Source organism: Alnus glutinosa, chromosome 8, assembly GCF_958979055.1.
Source record: "Alnus glutinosa chromosome 8, dhAlnGlut1.1, whole genome shotgun sequence".
Classification (NCBI taxonomy): domain Eukaryota; kingdom Viridiplantae; phylum Streptophyta; class Magnoliopsida; order Fagales; family Betulaceae; genus Alnus; species Alnus glutinosa.
The window spans coordinates 14,645,684-14,668,229 of NC_084893.1; the positions used below are offsets into that span (position 1 = coordinate 14,645,684).

A 22,546-nucleotide genomic window follows, 5' to 3' on the forward strand; every position below is an offset into this window, starting at 1 on the left:
CCCTTTTAAAAAAGAAAATTTCGGGACATCAGTAAGTAAAAGATGTATATACTTAACAAGAATTTTTATTGTATTTTGAGGCAATATCTATATTTATGTTTCAATGAAGCAATACCGTTTAATATTTTGTCTCTACTGTCTGCAGTGAAGATTGAAATGACTATGCTTATGCTTTCTCTTACCAACATGGCTTATTTGTTTAAGTGTTCTTTTTTCTCCTGGAATTCTATTCTTTGTATTATATCATCCAGCGAATGGAAGCTTTAGAATTTAGAATTTTATTAGGCTTATTGATCTTTGAGGAAAAAAAAAATGCTTGTCCTAATTTTGTTTCTGATTATTTCAATTCTGCAGATGCTGCAAAGTTATTGAAGAAAGACTACTTTAGCGGAGGTTTGTGCCTAGATATATAATTTGCAATCAGTGCTCATCATGGTTGTCAGATTGTTTTACCATAACAGCTTTACAGGCACAGTTGCTGCCTCAATTGCTGACATTGACTTTGTTAAAAGAAGAGAAGGGGTTGAGGAACTGTTTGAGGATGGCACCACTTCATTCTTGAGCATAGCATCTCTTCGTCATGGGTTTAAAATTCTGAATTCCCTAACCATATCTTCAATATCCCGGTATGTAGAATTGGCTTCCTTCGTAGTATGCATATTGCTTCTACTGATGAAAAATTTGGAAGTATATGTATTTGTTTAACATTTATGTGTGTTTATGCGGTGTAGGAAAAATTATTTATGATTGTTAAATCATTAGTTGTCCCAAAAGCTTGAGCTGATAGGAAATTGTGGACTTAATCATTTAAATTAATATTCTAACACTTCTCCTCGTGTATATGCTCAAACTCCCACTCTACAAGTGAGGCTTGAATATTTAACAGAAATGGGGGTAAATTGTGGAGTTGGGATTCAAACTTATAACTTCTGCTTTGATACTATGTTAAATCACCAGTTATCCAAAAAGTTTAAGCTAATAGGAAATAGTGAAATTAATCATTTAATTAATATTCTAACAGTAATAATCATAATTTTTTTCCGATTTTTTATTTTTTTTTTTATTTTTTTTTATTTTTTTTTTTATTTTTTTATAGGTAAACAAATTGCATTAAAAAAGCATAAAGGTGCCCCTAAGCATACAGGAAGTATACAAAAAGGACACCAAAACAAAAGAAAAACAAAAAAGCAAAAGAAGAGCACCCGAAAAACCCAAAAACAGAAGAAAAGTTACATCAAAACCCCAACTTCTTGCCTCGAACCCGACTGGAACCCACACCCCTAGCATCGAAATTAATCGAGCATTCTAAATTCTTGACCTCTCTTTTCCCCTTTTTCCTATTTAACTTGTCCTTCTTAGGAGGGGAATTAGAGTCATAGCGCTGGTTCTCAGTCGAAGTCAAGAAGTCCAAAAAACCCTTTTCATCAGTTCCCAAGAACGAAACCCCCATCGTGCGAAAACACGAACTGGCATGCTGCACAACCCTGGGGTAAACCGCATCTCTTTCCTCCTGACCGGCCCCCTTTGAAGATTCTCCCACCTCAAAAACTTCAGACGACACAAACTGGGTACAGCCATACATAGGGGAGAACGGCCTTGGCCACGGAGGAAACACAACCCACTGAAAAAGAGGAGCCGAGACCTCATGAGAACCTCCAAACTTCCCAAGATGAGGACCCCCACCAATAATCCTTACCCAGGCAGGGGCATCCGAATGCACCACTGCCTGCCGAAGGAGAGAATCTGAAGGAGAGCCACATTCAACGCTGCCTACCGAAGGACGCCCAGACTCTGCAAGCCCACCACCGCCAGACGAGACACCATGCTTTCCAACCTGATAGTCCTCAAAACCCGACCTCACCAAGACAGAGTCAGACCGCACCCTAGAAGGATAGGTAGCCGGATCCGCTGGAAAACCCAAATCCGTTGCCGGAGAAGGGGGAAAACCAAACAGATTAGAGGCTTGAGTCCGGCAAGAAAAACCCGGAAACACCTGGGAGCAACTCAACTTCCCCCCGAACAAAGGCTCTGTACCTGTAACAGTCTCAGTGTCAGCTGCCGACGTGGGCTCCGACCTAGAGGAGCCCCCAACAAAGGCCGATGAAGCTGGACTCGCGCCCTCTTTGGCTCCCAATGCTGTAACCTCCGAACCCCCAGGAGGAAACCGATTCAAAATCAACCCAGAATATCCCTCCGATGTCGTCTCCGGCGAGGAAGGCGGCGGACAGGAAACTTTAGGTTTCCGCTTGAGACGGGCCACGCGAAAACCTAAGGGTTTCCGAAGCAGCCCCGACCCGACAAAACGGGTCAAAACTCTCCTCACAGCCCGGCCCAACGCCAAATAAAAAGCGTGTCCCGACTTACGCCACGTCCACAATCTCGAATTTTCAAAATTCAAACGAGTATGCTTTCCCTGTGGACGTACAATCTGGTCTTTGTCCAGCAGATCAAGCGTGTGAGACTCCATTGAGAAACAATCCACCGCCGTTCTCGGATCAGCCTCAGCATGCCACACCGTCGGAAGAAGATCAAAATCGCAAGGTGTCGCCACCGAAGCCCTTATTCTGGAATGACCATCACCCACTATGGCCATCGTCTTCGCAGCAGAGGTCGAGCCCGATCTCAACACCTCCGCGAAAGAAGGCCCCGTCCACTTTGGAGCCAAGCCTAGAGTCGGCCAAACATCCTTCACAGTCTTCTTCTCCGACGAAGATGAAGAACCAAGCCCGCAACCCTCCGAGACAGAGAAAAATTCTACAATCTTTCTCAGCTCGTCGGAATTTTTAAGCCATCCCCATCCTTCATGGCCCTCTAGGATAAAAATAGACCCTTTCCGACCGCCCAACCCGAACGTTGTTGCCTCTAAGTAATTCCCAGCTTTATTCCCACCTCTTCGAGCTATTAGAACCTTCGAACCTTCTCTGAACGATTTAACAAAATCTTGCTCTGCTGGGATACCCAACAACCCATCCAACGTGGACGCAAGCCACTCGGAGCTCTGCGAACTCAAGATGACGACACCCAGGAAATTTCTCCTCTTCTCCTCCACCCTCAACGTCGACGCCCCACCCAAGACCAAGAAGGTGAAGGACTTCGACTCCACTATGAAACTCTTATCCATCTGCGACACAACCAAAACTAATCCGACCCCCTCAACAAACTACATCGCCGAACAAAGGACCACTCAACGAAACAAAAGAATAGAGTGGAGTCGAAGATATTCTAACATGAATAAAAAACTTAAAAGTTACTTGTTGTAACCGTAACGATGGTGTATTATTCCATATATGGGTGTAAATGAGTTGAGCTATTCGCGAGCTTATTCGGGATCGGCTCGATTAAACTCAACTCGTACTCAACTCGATTATTAAACGGGTTGTTCGTGAACACGAAACTAGGTTCGATTATTAAATGATACATACTCATATAAACACTCGGCTCAACTCGATTAATGTTCGTGAACCTGCTCGTATAAGGATCTACTCGCTTGTTAGGGCTCGACTCGTATATATATATATATATATATATATATTTCTATAATCATGGGATAAGGTTAGATAGTTGCTGCCACAAGTCCTATTGATGTAAATCACATCTAGTGATTATCTAGATGTTTCGATTCAATATATATACAAGCATACTGCCATACGTTGAAGCAGGCAGATTAGCAAACACGTTACAATCATATGTTGTATTAGAGCCATCTCAAGACTAACGTCTATGGCTACTCCCACATTTGAAACTGAATCCACACAAACTTCACCCCCTGTCTCCACCATCCTTCCCTCTTCCGCCACACCAACACAAATCCAAAAATGTGCATCATCACATCTCCAAGAAACTCACTCAAAAACTACATCCTTTGACAGTTTCTCATGGTCCCCTTCTTAGAAGGCCAAAATCTGTTCGGGTATGTCGATGAAAAAAACTCTATGACCCCCTCAGCTCATTCCAGACACCACATTTGGTCTTCTAGTTGGAAATCTTGGCTATCAATCCTGGTATCATCAAGATAGGTTGATCTTCAATGCCATCATCTCCATGCTATCCGTAGAAGCCTTACCCCATGTTGGCCTCTCTACTTCCCGTGATGTATGGCTCACATTGGAGACACTCTTCTCCGCTCAATCTCAATTCCGAATCATGCAACTTAAACAATAATTGTCCACCTTAAAGAAAGGGGCTCAAACAATCTCCGCTTATTTTAAGAAAGTGCAGGGATTCTCCCATTTATTAGTTGCTGTTGGCAAGCTCATTGAAGATTCCGAATTGGTCTCTCACATCCTTGCTAGCCTTGGTGCCGAGTATGATCCTCTTGTCACATCTGTGACTACAAGGCAAGATTCCATCTCTCTTAATAATCTCTATGGTTATATGCTATCATATGAGTTGTGTTTAGAGCAACACAAATCAGCCATTGATTTGAATATTTCCATTGCTAACACAGCCCAACGCCAAAGTCCATCCTATCCAAAGAACAACCGTGGATACAACTTCGGGTATCGTAACACCAACTTTTCTTGTTGCAGGGGCCGTGGCCGCGGTAAGGGACCACCTTAGCAATTCCCTTCATCTGGTCCCAGCCCATCCCAATGCTCGACATGTCAAGTGTGTCACACATAGCAGCCACATGCTAGTTCAGGTATGAGCAAAGCTACCAGGTTGACTCATCTTCAATGCATGCCGACATGGCCTCAGCCACTTCTGCCTCCGATTCTTCATGGTATCCGGACACCGGCTCCAATGTGCACCTCACCAATGATCTATCCAACCTCAACATGCATGCTGAGGACTACACTGGCACAAACCAAATTTGAGTAGGAAATGGCCAAGGTTTGCACATCTTACACTTTGGTCATGGTATCTTACCTACTCCTTCACATAATTTTCATTTGTTCTTACTCTTACATGTACCTCAAATCCAGAAAAACCTCATCTTTGTAAACCAATTCACTCGTGACAATCATGTTTTCATTGAATTTCATCTAACTTTTTTCTGTGTTATGGACCTCCAAACCCGCCAGCTGCTTTCTTCCAAGGCCTGAGTAAATTCGGCCTCTATCTATGGCCCTCCTCTCATGCTTCTTCCTCCAAGTCTCTTGCTGCCTTCATTGGTGAGGAAGTGTCCTTGGATCAATGACATCTTCAGTTGGGTCATCCAGCGTCTCCAATTGTTAGATCAAATAATCTGCCTGTGTTTTCCTCCAAGATCTCCTCCATTCTTCATGTCAACAGGGCAAGAGTCATCGTCTTCATTTCAGCATCAGTCCTTCTACTTCAAGCAAACCTTTACAGTTGCCTTTTCTCAATGTATGGGGCCCAGGTCCAATAAATTCTGTAACAACAATCGGTTTTATTTAAGTATTGTGAATGATTTTAGCAAATACACTTGGTTCTATTCTCTTGAATTAAAGTCTGATGTTTGTGCTATTTTTCTTCGTTGAAACAACTTGTTGAAACTTATTTTGGAACCAAAATTCTCTGTGTCCAAAGTGACAATGGTGGTGAATTTCAACCACTTCAAACCTCTCTAAATGCTTTGGGAGTTTCTTATCGTCTAAGCTGTCCACATACCCATCATCAAATGGGTTCTGTAGAAAAAAACATGGCCATATTGTTGAAACTGGACTCACTCTTCTGGCTACTGTCAGTGTTCCCTTAAACCTATGGGACTCGGCCTTTGAAGCTGCTACTTATCTTATAAGTAGACTTCCATCAAAAGTAACAAAGCACAAATCTCCTTATGAATGCTTATTTCACATATCACCTAATTATCAATTTCTAAAGATCTTTGGATGTGAATGTTGGCCATTCCTCTGTTCTTACAATTCCACCAAACTTGCTTTTCGATCAAAATCATGCGTATTCATTGGATATAGCAACAATCATCTTGGGTATAAATGTCTTCACATTCCCTCTAGCAAAATCTACATCACACGTCATGTTTGTCTTCAATAAGTACAAATTTCCATTTATGAATTCCAATCCTAGCAGACCCTCCACTCCTCCCATACCTAGCTCTGTGTCTGTTCCACTGGTTGCTCCATCAAACATTCCAAACTCACAGCATCATGATAATACTCCCTCTCTTCCATTCCTAGAGTCCTCTCCTAGTGCATCATATCCCACAGATAATGACACAACTCATGCTCTAATTCCCTTGGTATCTCAAACTGATTCCGAGTCAACTGCTCCTACCCGAGTCCATGCCATGACCACAAGGTCTCAGAATCTGATCTTCCAACCTTCAAAGTTTAATGATGGACGGGTCAAGTATCCAACTCCTCAAGCACTCATGGCCTCCCTAGCCTTACAGGAAGATGAGCCTACCTGCTTCACTCAAGCCAACAAACATGCTGAATGGCGCACAACAATGAATGAAGAGTTTGATGCTCTTCTAAAAAATGGAACCTGGTCTCTTGTCCTACCTTCACCAGCCATGAACATAGTTGGCTCCAAATGGGTTTTTCGAATTAAAAGGAAGGCTGATGGGCAAATCGAAAGGTACAAGGCTCGTTTAGTAGCCAAAGGGTTCCATCAACAACCTGGGATTGATTTTGCTGAACCTATAGCCTAGTAGTTAAACCTATCACTATTAGAACTGTGCTCTTCATTGCTGTATCTGCAGGTTGGGCAGTCCGTCAAGTCGATGTTAGCAATGCCTTTCTACATGGCCTTCTTCAAGAAACAGTTTATATGGGTCAACCTCCCGGGTTTCAGCATCCTACATACCCTATGGCAGTCTGCAAGCTGCACAAAGTCATATATGGCTTAAAACAGGCCCTACATGCATGGTTTTCGTGTCTCAGTGCCAGATTACTTGAACTGAAATTCAAAAGCTCCAAGTCGGATTCTTCCTTGTTTATTTACAAAGCTCATGGCACCATTATCTTTGTGTTGATATATGTCGATGATATCATCATCACAAGTTCAAACACAGGAGCTATCTCTCAACTTATAAGTGATCTACACTCTTCCTTTGCTCTCAAAGACCTAGGACCTCTACACTTTTTCCTAGGAGTTGAAGCTACTTGGCAATCTGATGGCCTACATCTTTCTCAACAAAGATATATTCATGATATCCTCACGAAGACTAATATGGTGCTTGCCAAGCCTGTTTCCACTCCAATGTTGGCCTCTGCAACTCTTAGTAGTTTTGAAGGTTCTACTATTATAGACAACACTCTCTACTGTAGCATAGTGGGATCACTACAATATTTATCCCTTGTCTTGATATTGCCTTTGCGGTCAACAAGGTTTCACAATTCATGCAAGACTCGAGGCACTCTCACTGGTCTACAATAAAGCGCATCTTGCACTACTTGAAGTCCACAATTAATCATACATTTTGCATCTACAAGCACTCCTCCTGTCAAATCACTGCCTTCTTGGATTCCGATTGGGCTAGCTGCGCTGATGACAGGTGTTCCACCTCAGGCTATTGCGTTCTTCTCGGCCAAAACATTCTCTCATGGAGTTTCGAGAAGCAGCCAACAGTATCTTGATCAAGCACTGAATTCGAGTATAAAGCCATTGCAAAATGTTGCAGCTGAGTTAGTATGGATTCAGACTCTTCTCGGTGAACTTGGTGTCACATCACCACAACCACCCATCTTGCATTGTGATAACATTGGAGCTACATATCTCACATCAAATCCACTCTATCATGCTCGCACAAAGCATATAGAAATTGATTATCATTTTGTAAGAGATATGGTTGCCTCAAAGACTCTTGATGTACGATTCATTTCAGGAAAAGACCAGCTGGCTGACATTCTCACAAAGCCATTGGCTACTGCACGCTTCCTCATACTCAAGTCCAACCTCAACATTCAATTAACCACGTCGAGATTAGGGGCCGTATTGGATCACACTACTCATCTACTCACGATAAAGTTAAAGTGGTAAAGTGAGATCAAGAAGCATCCTCTTTAGATAAACGTTAGACTAGTTGAGTTGTAACAAACTAGGTTTCTATAATCATGGGATAAGGTTAGATAGTTGCTGCTACAAGTCCTATTGATGTAAATCACATCTAGTGATTATCTAGATGTTTTGGTTCTCTATATATATAAGCATACTACCATACATTGAAGCAGGCAGATTAGCAAGCACATTGCAATCCTATAGGGCGCAACCCAAAGTACACATGATGTATACATGAAACTCCTAATCCGTAGAAAAAGAAAAACTCAAATCTAAAAAATCAGAAAAAGTAGAATCAGACAAAGTAGTCAACAACACTCTCCACGTATACAAGGTTTGTAGCACCAACTTCAATTTAAGCAAGCCATTCTCACAATCGTCAAAATTGCTTGAATTCCGTTCTCTCCATATACACCACATCAAACACAATGGAGCCATTCTTCAAATCTGCACCAGCATACATATGTATCTATATATAGTATATTATCATAAATAAAATTTGATTTGTGTCTATTCTTTTGATACCTTTCTCTCTTTCTTGGATTCTTTTATAATAGTCTAGTTATAGTTTGAAAAGCCCAATGTGTTTGTTAGCAAGGTCTTTTAGACTACAGCATCCCATAACATAAAACCAACTACACTGTTATACCCAAAACGCAAGAAACTGCATATAAAACGCACTCACCCCAAAACACCTATTCTTAGAATAAAACGCAGGACATTTTAGAAGATTAATTGCTCTCCAACTGTTTACCACTTCTACTTGCACTTTGCCACCACGCCTTGGAAAGACCAATTCTTTCACAAAGATGGCTCCTTGAGACCATGCCTGATTTCAAGCCTTCAATCTCCCAATGCGTCTTCTATCTTCTGCTACTGAAAAAGATTTCAAATCCTTTCTTCTTTCAACATGTCCGTTGGCCGTAGTAGTGCAACGGTATGTCCAACATAATACACTTGTGACATCATGACAGTTTCTTCCTCACACCCACCTTCCGTTGGCCATTCTCAAGATCTCATTCCCACCTTCAGCTGGAGCTTTTCCTCACATCTAGTTAAAACCAATTTCAATTAGATAAGCAGTTATCAAATGATGAACCAATAACAGAGAAGTCATCCATAAATACCTCCAAAAATCGTTCAACTATGTGAGAAAAAATACTAAGCAAGCATCTTGGGAAGGTAGCCGGAGCATTACAAAGTCCAGATGGCATTCTTCTGTAAGCAAAAGTACCAAAGGGGTAAGTGATATTTTCCATAGTACTCTTCCCAAACTTGAACATCAACTTATTTTTTTATTTTTATTTTTATTTTTTTTTTTAATTTTTCCTTTTCTGATCACATGCACCATATTGAGATAAATTACTTGAAAGTAAACTGTATAGCTCCCATCTTGAGCTTCCGCTCCATGAACTACTCGCCATTCTTGATTAGTGCCTACCCTTGAGCTTTAGTGGTGAGAAATTGGTTTGGTTTGGTCAAATCAACGAAAATGCCTACCCTTAAGCTACCGTGTTTCAAATCTTGGAATCTATCCTAGAATCTGTTGGAGAGAAAAATTTCAGGCGGTGGGGGCATTCCAGCCTTTCATCTTTCTCAAGCCAAGTACTCGAGCTCGCATGGGGTTTAGCTCTTGGCGAGCCGAGCTTGATCACAAAAATGGGGCTCATCACAAGCTCAAGCTCGTACTCGAGAAAAACTGAGACGAGCTGAGCTCGAAGAAGCACTACTCGCTCAAGCTCAACTCGTTTACGCCCCCTAAATTTCCATATTTGGCCGTAATATGATATTCTAACACAATTATTCCCTTGAATTAAAAAATTGTAAAACAATTCCTTGGCCGTAACCCTCCTCTCCGTGGGTCTCTTTCGGCTCCACTCTCATGGGTGTCCCAGCCGTGGATGAGGTTACTTTATTCCGAAATATAATATTTTATTTCAGGCCAGCTCCACTCCCATAATATGCATGAGATTATTATTGTCATTTTCATTTTCCATTGGATTTAACAAAAAACCCTAACGAAGGGGGTTCAGTAAAAGGGCTAAATCATTTGGGCAGGATATTTCAATTTGGGTGTAAGTTTAAGGGTTAGTGTAGTTTCTCCTAAGTAATATTAGTTGGGGGAACAAGAGGACCATGTCTGATGAACTGGTAGCAGCAAAAGGATCAAATGTTTGTTGGACAGTTCTTTCCTATCTAGTCATAGTTCATCTATTTGATTGAGAGTATAAGACAATTCATAGTCCATATGGTTATTCAGACTGGGAAAAAATGACTGATATGAGTTCAAGGATTTAGTTTATAGACCAATCATTTAATGCTTTCCATATGTAGCTTTTCAAAGTTCTGGAAAGGAAGATGTGCCTTGTGTTGACGTATAGAGTGACTCTTAGTTTTCTGTTATAAATGAAGCTACTTCTTGCAACTGGATTTTAATTAATAACAAAAATACTGTTAGATGCTTCTCCTTTATGTAAATTCACATAGCTTGTTCTCATATCTGTCATCAATGGTGAAGAAAAAAATGCCTGCCAACTTTTGAGTATTTCTTTTTAACATGAGTATGCGTTGTTATAATCTCATGATTGTTGAAGAGAGTACATTCTGTTAGAATATATGGAAAATATATTATATTTTCCGTATATTCCTTATTTGGTTGATATTGTAATATTTTCTATTTACGTTGAATTGTAATCAAATCATGGGGATTTGATTACCATATTAGTATTTACTCTAAACCCTATAAATAGGGACCTTTGTATTGTAGACAATGCAAGTTAATAAGAGCACAATGTAGCCCTTTGGGCTTTACCCTGTGGACGTAGGTCATAGACCGAACCACGTAAATTCTCTGTCTCTTTTCTCGCTTGCTTCTGTTATTATTTCAGTTATTATTCAGTTCAATTTGACATGGTATCAGAGCCAAAATCATCTAAATTAGGGTTCTTCTAGTTTTTCAATTTTTTGGTTGTTGACGGTGTCGGATGGTCCTGGTGTGATTTCCGATGATTTTCGACGTGTTCCTTTGGTGTTTTGTTTGATTATGTCCCTGGTGGTTCGGCTGTGCCCTTTTTCCGGTGGTGTTTGGTCGGCCGTTCCTGGGTAGCAGCAAGTCGGCTGTTCCTGTGGAATTCTCAACCGTTTCCGGTCAGTCTCTTGGTCTCTCGGCAAGTCGGCTGTTTCTGTGGAATTCTCAGCCGTTTCTGGTGAACCCGGCCGGTCTTGGTGAAGGAGTCGGCCGTCTCTGTTGAGTTCTCGGTGGTCTCTCGGGGGTGCGGTGGTTCTCTGCTTTTGGAGTTCTCGGTCGTCTCTGGTTTGGTGGCTGTTAGCCGAGTCTGGTGGGATCTCTGGTTAAGAGGTTGTGCTGGTCTGGTGTTCGGCGGTGGGTGTGCTGTCGGACGAGTACTGTGCCTAGCCAATCTGGTCTGGGCAATTGTTTTTGAAGGTTCGGGTGGTGAGGTGAGTTCTGTGGATTTCATCGTATGTTTTTTTTTAGTTTTCCGGGGACTTCTGTTGTGTTTAGTGGCGTTTCCAGGGAGTTCTGGTAGTCCCGGCTGGTTCCCAGCAAGTTGGTTGGAGAAGACTGTCACTGTTTGGTTCTGGTTGTTTGCTGTCCCCTATCCTGGATAAGGATAGCTGGGTTTTCTGGTTTTAACCGGTTCCGGAGGTTTGCATTGTTTCTCATCCTGTTCCAGCGCTGGTGTAAAAAGGGAGAGAGCTGGAACTGGAGGCTCGGGCTCGGGCTCGCGAGCTGTTTTTTTCGGTGGATATGTTTTGATTATGTTTATTTGGGGAAGAAGGGGTGTTGTTTAGCCTGTTTGGTTGCGGAAAAAAAAAAGGTAGGTTTTGTGTTTCTTTGAAGGAGTTTGTCGTGAACTCCTGTGAGAATTTCTGTTTGGCGTGTTATTCTCGTGGGTGTCGTGAATTTCTGGAGTGGCCTCCCGTGGCCTACTGTGAATTTCTGGTGAACGAGGACGGGTGAAATCAGTGTGTTATTCATTCCTTGGTGAGTGTCAGTGTCCTGGGTGTGGATTTTTGGTGTGAATTTCTGGTCGTGTGAATTTCTGGCAGGTTCTTCACGGACCTGTTCGGCGCTTCTAGTGTTCTTCATGATGAGAAATCCTGTTCGGCGATTCGGTGTTCTGAATTTTTTTTTTTTTGTGGAAAGCTGAGGTGCGGTGAATTTTTTTTGGAAGGCTGGGTCCCGTGGTTCTAAATTTTTTGGTGATCGGTGGTTGCTGATCAGCTATTCTGCTGGTGTTCTCGGTTCTATCCTGTGGGGTTCGGTTGCTGACTTAATATTCATCTGTGGAGGGTTTGGTTCTTGTGCTTTCGTTTTCGGTTGTTGTGCGGTTCTCGGTGAACGTGGAGGGGGCAGTGTGTGGTGCAGTGTGTTTTGTGCGACGTGTGGTGTGTTTTTTTCCGGGAGTTTAAAAAAGAAAAGAAAAAGAAAAGAAAAAAAGTTCTGAAGTAGTATTTCGAGTGAATCAGAGAGTGGGTTTCCAGTGGGTGCTCCTCTCTTCTGTGTGGTTGGCCGTTTCTGATGCGGTCCCTTGGTGTGGTGTCATTCCACGGTTGTGGAATCCGTTGGCGTGGACAGGTTCCGAATGAGGAAGTCCCCTTTTTAGTGCGGCCGATTCTATGTGAGCGGCTGATTTTGGGTAGTAGCCGATTCCTATCAGTGATTCTGGGTATGATCCGATTCTGATCGGTGATTCCTGGTTTTCAGGGGGCCATCTGAGCGGCCGATTCTGGGTATGATCCGGTTCTGATTGGTGATTCTAGGTTTTCAGGGGTAGTAATTCCCATTCAAGGTTTTCAGGGGGAGTAGTTCCCGTTCAAGGTTTTCAGAGAAAGAAGAATAATCAAACTCAAGATTTCAGAATCTTCCATCTTGAGTTTGAGGGGGGATGTTAGAATATATGGAAAATATATTATATTTTCCGTATATTCCTTATTTGGTTGATATTGTAATATTTTCTATTTATGTTGAATTGTAATCAAATCATGGGGATTTGATTACCATATTAGTATTTACTCTAAACCCTATAAATAGGGATCTTTGTATTGTAGACAATGCAAGTTAATAAGAGCACAATGTAGCCCTTTGGGCTTTACCCTGTGGACGTAGGTCATAAACCGAACCACGTAAATTCTCTGTCTCTTTTCTCGCTTGCTTCTGTTATTATTTCAGTTATTATTCAGTTCAATTTGACACGTTCTCCTTGCAGTTTGTTTTCCTTTCTCTTTTGATTGAATATTCATGTTTTAGTTTAACACGCAACGTTCTAAAGTGCACTTCACTATTACCTTTCAGGCATACAGCATCACTTACTATGTATGTGAGGAAGACGCTTTTGGCCTTAAGGCATGACAATGGAGCCAGTGTGTGCACAGTATACGGAAGTGACAGTTTAAAGGTGAATTTTGTTAATTAATAGCTGACGTTACTCTTTTAAAGATGCCACATTCTGCACCACCTTATCTACTACAACAGTCAGCCGACAGAGAACTCTTCACAATTTCAGTGCTCATGACTTAAAGCTTAGTGTTACAATTAACTGAGGTGAAGTTATCAAAGCTTTATCTGCATGGGGATTCAAATTCCTTCCAATAACATGAATAAATTCACGAAGTTTTAACTCTGCTATTTGGCTGTTTCTATTCAGAATAGAAATAGTTCACTTCAACCTCTCTTCTACACTAAAAGAAGCCCAGACCATTACTAAGCCTCCTTGTTCAACATGATTACTTGGAAATGATTCCTTGTATTCTTAAATTATCTGTTACTCTGGTCCCCTACTCCTGCAAAAGTTGTTGCAAACCAAATTCTTGGGTAGGATTTTACTCCCATTAAGGTCTCATCCAACTAGTTACATAATAAAAGGACTTTCCAATTGGTTACAAGTTGAGATGCCTTTCTTCGATAGAATGACTAGATGTTGTACAATCAATAATCGAAAAGCTTAAAGATTTTTTTTGAAAAAACTACTTAAGTTCCTTGATTCCACCTTGAAAGTGTGATGCAAATTTGAAAGGCTGCCCAAAAGATCTTACTTAGAAGAAATGGAATTTGTTGAGTATCACTCTGATTTAAAGCTGCAGAGGATTTCTTTAATTATTATTCAATATGGATCTTCAGTATCAGTATGTCTGAAACAAGGGTAAAGCCTGTTCAGTCGGCCACTTGAAAAATTTTGAGGTTTGGTGACTTAGGGAATTGTGATTCTTTTAAGTTTTTCCCAGCATCTTGTTAGTTGGTTTAAGATTTTGTTCTTGGCTAATATGTGCCTGGTGGGTGAGTTTTGTGGCTTTTTTCACTTTTGGGTTTGCGTTTGATCCAAGCATATTGACTTGGTAACTTGGTCCACAAGTTTTGATGGTGGCCACTTATTTTTGCTATGTAGCAATATTTTTCTGATGCTCATGAAGGATATGGAAAAATTCGTTGCTTTGCTGGATGTTAAGGCATCTTTTCTTTGGTGTGATGCTCTCTTAGAGTCCGTAGTGCGATTCTGGGTTCCTTTTTTCTTTCTTTTCCCTTCTTTCCTATCTATTTGTAATCAAATTTTGGTTTTATAATCAAACCTGCAAGTGCAACTCAGAGGATCACCTTTTAGCCTTATCCTAATTTTTGCCTTCAAACCAGCTTCAGCCTCAAAGGGCCTTAACTTTTCCTGGTTGGATAAAGTTTTCCTCTAACTGGGTTTCCGCCAACCCAATCTATTCAACTGACATGTGTCCAAAATGCATGTGAACACATGCATTTTCCAATAATTCTCACATGGTCTATTAAACATGCATGTGAAAATTACATGCATTTTAAACACATATTAGTTTAAAAGAAAACTTTATCCTTCTTGGTTGTTTTAGTGATGAATTTTAAAGACCTTGCAACAGATGGCAGTAAGTGCTTCATCAATGCACCACATTTGGTGCCAGAAGCATCGATTATTTTGTTCTTAGTGGCTGCCTTGTCTCTGTTCTGGTTTAGAGCTGTACTGCATCTATTATAGTGTCATCGTGATGTATCTATGCTCCAATCTGTTTTCCTTTATAGTGATAGAAAATAATTAATTGTCCATTTTCAAAATCTTGGTCTTGATAAGACGATATTGAGAACTAGGTGAATGATGTAGAAAGGTTGGCTGGGATATTTGGGTGTAGGGTGGTGGTGCTACCAATGAAATATCTAGGACTTCCTTTTGGGGCGCCATACAATTCAGCTACTATATGGAATGATATTGTAGAAAAGATGGAAAGGCGATTGGTGGCCTGGAAGAGGCTATATTTGTCGAAGGGAGGGAGGATGACATTGATCAAAAGTACTTTATCCGATTTACCCACTTATTATTATCTATCTTTGTTTCCTATCATATGGGTGTGGCAAATAGGATTGAGAAACTGCAAAGAGATTTTTTATGGGGAGGTATTAAGGAGGAGTTTAAATTCCATCTAGTTAATTAGTCGATGATTTGTTATTCTATGCAATATGGTGGTTTGGGAGTAAGAAATTTGGTTAGGTTCAATCAAGCATTGTTGGGTAAATTGTAATGGCGTTTTGCTACGGAGAGGGAGGCGTTATGGCGGGTGGTTGTCCAATCAAAATATGATAGTTTGAGTGGTGGTTGGTGTTCTAAGAGGTAGCGGGGCCTTTTGGTGTTAAGTGTGGAAACATATTAGGAGGGGTGGGATGTGTTTTTGAGATATATTAGTTATGAAGTGGGTGATGGAACTAATATTGTTCAGGGTATGATGCTTGGTGTGGGGATCAGCCATTGAAGGAAGCTCTTCTGGAGTTATTTAGTATTGCTTGTTGTAAGGAGGCGTGAGTTGTGGACAATATGATGTCTTCCAATGGCCTTCTTTAGTGGAATGTGTCATTTGTCAGATCAGTACAAGATTGGGAGGTAGGTTTCGTGCTTGCATTTTTGTGTGTGTTATATTCAATTAGATGGAGCACTCTTGGGTAAGTGGTTGTGGAGATATGGTAGGGAGAGAGAGGCTTTATGGCGATTGGTGATTAATGCCAAATTTGAGAGTCTAAAGGGTGGGTGGTGCTCGAAAGAGGTGTCGGGCTCTTTTGGAGTGGGTGTATGGAAACATATTAGGAGGGGGTGGGAGAAGTTTCGCAATTTTGTTCGTTTTGAAGTGGGGAATGAATCAAATATTAGTTTTTGGCATGATTGGTGGTGTGGGGATAGATCATTGAAACAATGCTCTCCAGTTCTTTTTAGTATAGTGAGGAACAAAGATGCGATGGTGGGGGATAATTTGGCTGTTCATAATGGTGTAATTCAGTGGAATGTTCTTTTTACGCGACAAATCCAGGATTGGGAGATGGATATGGTCCTTTCTTTCTTCGATTGACTATACTCCATTTCGGCTCGACATGGAGAGGGTGACAGGTTAGTGTGGAATCCCTCTAAAAAAGGTTTATTTGAGGTGAGATCCTTCTATGAAGAGCTTATTAAGAAAGATGTTCCACCTTTTCCTTCTTTTCCCTGGAAGAATTATGGCGTGTTAAGGCTCCAACAAGGGTGGCTTTCTTCGTTTGGTCAACTACTTTGGGCAAAATATTGACACATGATAACTTGCGTAAGAGGAATGTTATAGTGATTGAGTAGTGTTGTTTGTGTAAGAAGAGTGGGGAGTCTATTGATCATTTGTTGCTTCACTGTGATATCGCTCGGGATCTTTGGAGCTACATTCTTATTTTATTTGGGGTATAGTGGGTTATGCCACGAACGGTGTTGGAGTTGTTGAATAGTTGGGGGGCGGCGATTGGGTGTGGTCGTGCTAAAGAAGCTTGGCGGTTAGCTCCTTTGTGCTTATTGTGGTGTATTTGGAGGGAGCGGAATTCGTAGCTCTTTGAAGATGTAGAGACATCTATGGTGGAGCTACGGAAGCGGTTGCTCAATACGTTATATATTTGGATAGCGTTCCATCATAGCTTGAGTGTCTTTACTTATGTAGACTTTTTAAAATTATTCTTTGTTCGTCCCTTTTAGGGGCTCTCTTGTATACTTCCTGTGTATAAGGGTTGCGCCCCTCTGCACTATTTTTATAAATTACAATTATTTATCAAAAGAAAAAAAAAGTTTCAATTAGATGGAGACAAGGTAGTGAAGATTGTATTCGATGGATTCCTTCAAAGAGGAAGAAATTTAAGGTGAGGTCGTTTTTTCATGAGTTATGAGTTATCTAGCTGGGGGGTTTTTTTTTCCATGGAGGAATGTTTGGAAAGTTAAAGTCCCTTTGAGAGAGTTTAGGTGGTTCTTTTTTTTTTTTTTTCTTTTTTTTTTTTTTTTTTTTTTTTTGGACGGCAGCTCATGAGAAGATTTTAACATTGGATAATCTAAGAAAGAGAGGAGTATTAGTGGTGGAATGGTGTTGGATGTGTAAGAGGGTCGGAAAATCTATTGATCATCTTTTACTCCATTGCGAAGTTGCAATAGAATTGTGGAGTGCGATCTTCACCCTATTTGGAGTCCATTGGGTGATGACTGCAAGGGTCGTACAAGTGTTAGATTGTTGGTGAGGGCAGGGGGTAGACTTTCAGTTCTATATTTGTGGAGGATAGTACCGTTGTGCTTAATATGGAGTACATGGAGAGAGCGGGATGCTAGATGTTTTGAAGATTGTGAGAAGAGAAGGGAAGAGCTTAAGAACAACCTGGTCAAATCGCTTTTTAGTTGGACTGTGGCGCATATATCTCTCGGTTTTCTAATTTTTCTGAATTTGTGGATTTTTGTTTTTCTTTTAGCATTGAAGGGGGACTTTCTTTGTATACACATCTTGTGTACTAAGATTGTGCCCCTTTTTTCTTTTTAATGAAATAAATTATTTATTAAAAAAAAAAATGATTGGGTGAAGGCCAAAAGCGCCCTACTCTTGGGGAACAAGGATGCCTTAATTTTTCCAGAATGCAGGCTTCCTCCCTTTTGTGTTTTTGGTTGTGAACATTCTTTTAAGAAGTAACGCTTTATATCATTTTCGTTTTTAGCTTGAGCTGTGCATGCAACTTGGATCATGACACTCTTTTGGAGTCCCTAAATGTTATTGTTCATATAAAGTGATTAGTTTAGTTATTTACTTTTGGATAAATCAAGTAATTATGACGCTAGATGGATATGCATCTTTTTCCTTCTAACTTGTTCCGGATTGTAGAAAAGGATCTGATTTGAGTTATGGCATTTCTGTTAGGTATCATGTCATGAGTGGGGTCCTATAGTCTCATTCAACTTGAAAAGGCCAGATCGTTCTTGGTTTGGATACCGTGAAGTGGAAAAACTGGCATCTTTATCTGAAATTCAGTTACGGGTAAATTTTGTGAAATGCCCATGCACATTTATGTTTTATTCGTTTACATTGATAAATCTTTTGTGAAATGCCCATGCACATTTATGTTTTATTCGTTTACATTGATAAATCAACCGATGCTTACATCAACTGTTTTCATTTTGATTTTGTTATTTTATTTGTGTATTTGACTTTTGCTGCATAAGAAATTGTTGATTTCATGTTTTTATTCCATTAAGAGTGGTTAGTTGATTTTCTCAAGTAGCTTCTATTTTAAGTTGAGGATCACTTAACATCACCAAAGTTGATGTTAAGGATAAGTCCGAGAGCAGGTTTATTAAGACTCCAAACTTTCTGAAATTTACACGTTAAAAATTTCAGCAAATTAGTTGCAGGCTTGCTGCTTAACTAGGTCAATAGTCATAAATTAAATGCCTTACTAGTTTCAATCCTAGGAACCGACAGCCAAAAATCATCCATCCATGGAACACCATCCCGATATGCTATATCCACCAATTGTTTGACTATGGCCTTCGACATTTAATTGAGTTTTCAACTTCTAGACAGGACCTTTAAGTTTATACCTGACAGTGCATGATCGGTACATGACATCCATTGTGTTTATCACCCAAAGTCATATAGGTCTAGTCTCTGTGTGTGTGTGTGTGTGTGTGTGTATCCGAAGTCATATCCCCTTTAATGATAGTTGCCAATTTTTCTTCATTAGCAAAATTCATTAAAACATGATAAGGCCTTCCAAATTTTATGGCAAGAGAGATGTGGCAGATCAGGACTGAGCAAAAAATGGAGGGGGCGTGATGAGTAAAAATCTGATGCAATTTGAACAGGAGGATGATAGGTGCTTGAAGAAACAAATCTGCTTAATTTGGAATATGATCTCAGGGTAAGATTAATCCAACTAGTTAACTGGTGTTGCCTCTGTAAAACGGATGAAGAAACTATTGATCATCTTCATTGTGAGTATACCCCTGATATCTGGCACTTAGTTCTTAACAGCTTCGGGGTCTCTTGGGTCAAGCCTAGTAACATCCTTCAGCTTCTCCATTACTGGAAATTTCTAGGGTGGGGACATCCTAAAGAGGCTATCTGGAAAGTTATTCCCACTCTTTTATTGTGGACCATTTGGAGAGAAAGGAATCGTTGACTCTTTGAGGATAACGAAGCCAATGTGCTTTTTCCTTAGGGAATCTGGTAGATCTGATTTGTGTTCTAGATTGTAGCAGCAGCTAAGGCCTCGACTCTCTTGTATACTCTTCGTGTACAAGGGATTTGCTTTTTTCTTTGTTAATAAATTTTTTATTATGCATAAAGAAAAAGGGCAAACTGATTATGCGATATGTTCACAAAATTAGAGAGGCTAGTATGATCTTTGATCAACAGTAGTTTTCTGCAACTTAAAAAAAGAGAGATAGGGAAAAGATGAAGAAGGATGAGTAGTCCTAGCTGAAAAGTCAGCAGACCATTGGCTACAAATATCTCCTTAAAAGTAATAAAGGTCCCCAAAATGGAAGACATAGATGGCTCCCTGAAAAGAATAAATGTATTCAAAATTGATTAATGCTTAGCAAAAAATTGAAATAAAAGGGACACCAATTTCTTTGAACTACTTCAACATTTAATTGATTGCTCTCAATAATTTATTCTCAGTAGTTTCCACCAATCCATGTAGCATGCTGACTATGGCCTCTCCTGTTTAGTATGCTGGTCATGCCATTTAATTGTAGATTTCCATGTGTATACCAGTGGCACTAAGCAAGCATCTTGTAGTCATTTCCTGATTTTTTCCATAAACTATGTGTATATTTAGTAATTAATGATCTTTTTTGGTTCTTTCCATTGGTATCATTTTTTTATGAATACTAATTTGTTAAAAGAAAAAGGCAAAGTCCTCGCACAGAAACTATACAAGAGTGACAGCTACCCTAAAAACGTTTGAACTCAAAAAAGTTGAGAAGATCTACAAGATTCAAAGAGGAGAATTATTATTATTTTTTAATAAGTAATGGAAATATCATTATAATGACAGAAGTTTTGAGGATTGCAAGTGGACTTTGGAGGAGATCAAGTCCATATTTTTCAAAACTTTGTATCTGTGGACAACTTTTTATCTGTCTCCTTTAATGATTAGTTATAGTGAGTTTCTTGTTCTCTTTGCTCCTTCTAGCTAGGTAGGTGCTTCATTTTGTATATTTTCTGTATACTTAGGGACGCCTTATGATTTTAATGATATATGCCGATTGTTTATCAGAAATCATTAAAAGTGAAAGGCGCAACTTGGGTACACTTAGATAGAAGGGGAAAAAAGAACGAGGAAATCATGAAAGTTGAGCACAAAAGGAGCTAAAAACGCAGCTGTCCAAATATACCGAGTATTAAATAATAAAGACATAACTTTGCCAATGTCCTCTTGTTGCCCTTGAAACTTTTATTATTATGTTCCCTCCAGAGACACCACAAGAGAATCTGGTCGAGAAGGTCCAGCACAATAGATGGAACCAGTCATGCCGCAGACATTTCATCACGTGATGCTGCTAATGGGAGTAGGGTTGTGCAAAGCAAAAAGGAGGATCTATTTTCTCTCCTTTGGGCGTGGAAGGGCAGCTTCGAGAAGGTGCTAGGGGTGATGGCTTCGATTTTGGCTGGGATGGTGAAGCTTGGGATGAGTCATAAGCCTATTGGGTGTAAGATGGGTCCTTGGGCCTTTAGGCAATCGCACAAGCCCAAGCCTTATCCCATTCGTAAGTCCAAGTCCAAGCTCCTGTTTTATTCCAAAGGGCCTCTTAAGCCTAGTTCCATAACCATGCCAAGGTCCAACCTGGTTCCAGAGACGTCGGAGATTTTGATGAAGAATATGCCGGAGGTTCCACCGACGGTTGGTATGGTCCTGTCACAAGTATTTTCCTGAAGCAAAGCTGAGAACGGAAGTGTGAGAAAGAACCAAAGAGCGTGGAAGCTTGGAGAAGCTAAGGATAAGGTTGTCGGCTTAAGGGAGATACGTGGCAGAATATTGGCGGTAGTTCATGTGTGTGGGAGACAGCTGGGTCTCACTCATATGGGTGAAACGGTGCCGTTTGGGAGCTTGAAGGCTTCAGGCGTTTTATGTAGATAAGCTAGTCGTTTTGATCAAATAAACAGCCTAGTCATTGTTGGGCTATTTCATGCGTTTTGTAAGGAACCAAGTTTGGGCAGTCTATAAGCTCATCCGGTAGGAATTTTACCTAACTTTTGAATTGTGTTGAATTGTGTTTTGGAGGGATTGGCATCCTCGAACTTGCCTCTTTTCAGTCTTTTCAATTTCAGATCAATCCATTTGAACTTCCTTCTTCCATTTCCATCTAGTTGTTCTCTAAATTTCCAATTAAACCATGTCAATGGACAGCTGTCCATAATTGTCCATTATTTCTTTCCTTATTTCTCCTTATTCTTTCCTTATTTCTCCATCTCTTATTTTGTATAGTTTGTACGTAGAAGGCTAGAATCATGCGGGACTTTATTTTTCCATGTATAGCATTCATGTAACGTCTATATAATAAACAGAACTCAAGGCTAAACTCAGCCATTCACATAATATTTTGTCAATATTTTGTCATGGTATCAGAGCACAATTACTAAATTTTTCTGCTTCCTGATTTTTTCGGTTCGTGGCTTCTCGGTGGTTTCTCGGTTTCCCAGCAGTTTTTGGTTTCTCGGTGGCTTCTCGGTTTCTCGGTGGTTCTCGGCCTCAGTCTCTCGAAATCGTTTTCTGCAGCTTGGGTTGGTAGTTTCGGCAGTCTCTGTGTGGTTCTCGGTGGTTTTCTCGGCACTTCTCTGGGCAACAGTGTGGGTTGTCCCTCTCAGTGACGTTCTCGGCAGACTTTCTCTTCTCTGCAGAGTCTCTTTTTTTTCTTCCCTATGGATTCAGCTCCTGTGTGTGTTAAGTTTACCGGCACCAATTATGCTACCTGGGCATTTCAGTTTGAGTTCTTTCTCAAGGGCAAGGCGCTTTGGGTTCATATTGATGGCACGGATGTTGACTCATCGTCAACTTCTGAAAAATCTAAGGCTGACGGGTCTTCTCCGTCCTGGGCTGTGCTTGATGCCCGTATCATGTCCTGGCTTCTTGGTTCGGTGGAGCCTCATATTGTCACTCACCTGCGGCCTCATCGCTCTGCTCAAGCCATGTGGGCTTATTTGAAGCAGGTTTATCATCAAGTCAATGATGCTCGTCGCTTTCAGTTGGAACATGAAATTGCCATGTTTCAGCATAATAGCCTTTCCATCCAAGATTATTACTCGGGTTTTTTGACTCTTTGGCACG

General features: G+C 40.6%; 1 protein-coding gene and 1 pseudogene across 5 annotated transcripts in view; both read left to right on the forward strand.

Annotated features, from left to right (window-relative positions):
• LOC133874895 (molybdenum cofactor sulfurase) overlaps positions 1-22,546 on the forward strand; it is a 103,100-nt gene that overhangs the window by 44,625 nt on the left and 35,929 nt on the right. For all 5 annotated transcript variants that reach the window (XM_062312794.1, XM_062312790.1, XM_062312789.1 and 2 more), the window contains exons 9-12: positions 355-393; positions 470-626; positions 13,244-13,346; positions 18,133-18,249. In XM_062312794.1, coding sequence (XP_062168778.1) covers positions 355-393; positions 470-626; positions 13,244-13,346; positions 18,133-18,249 — 416 coding nt within the window. The remainder of the gene's footprint in view (positions 1-354; positions 394-469; positions 627-13,243; positions 13,347-18,132; positions 18,250-22,546) is intronic.
• On the forward strand, positions 4,252-4,350 carry LOC133876602 (small nucleolar RNA Z247; annotated as a pseudogene).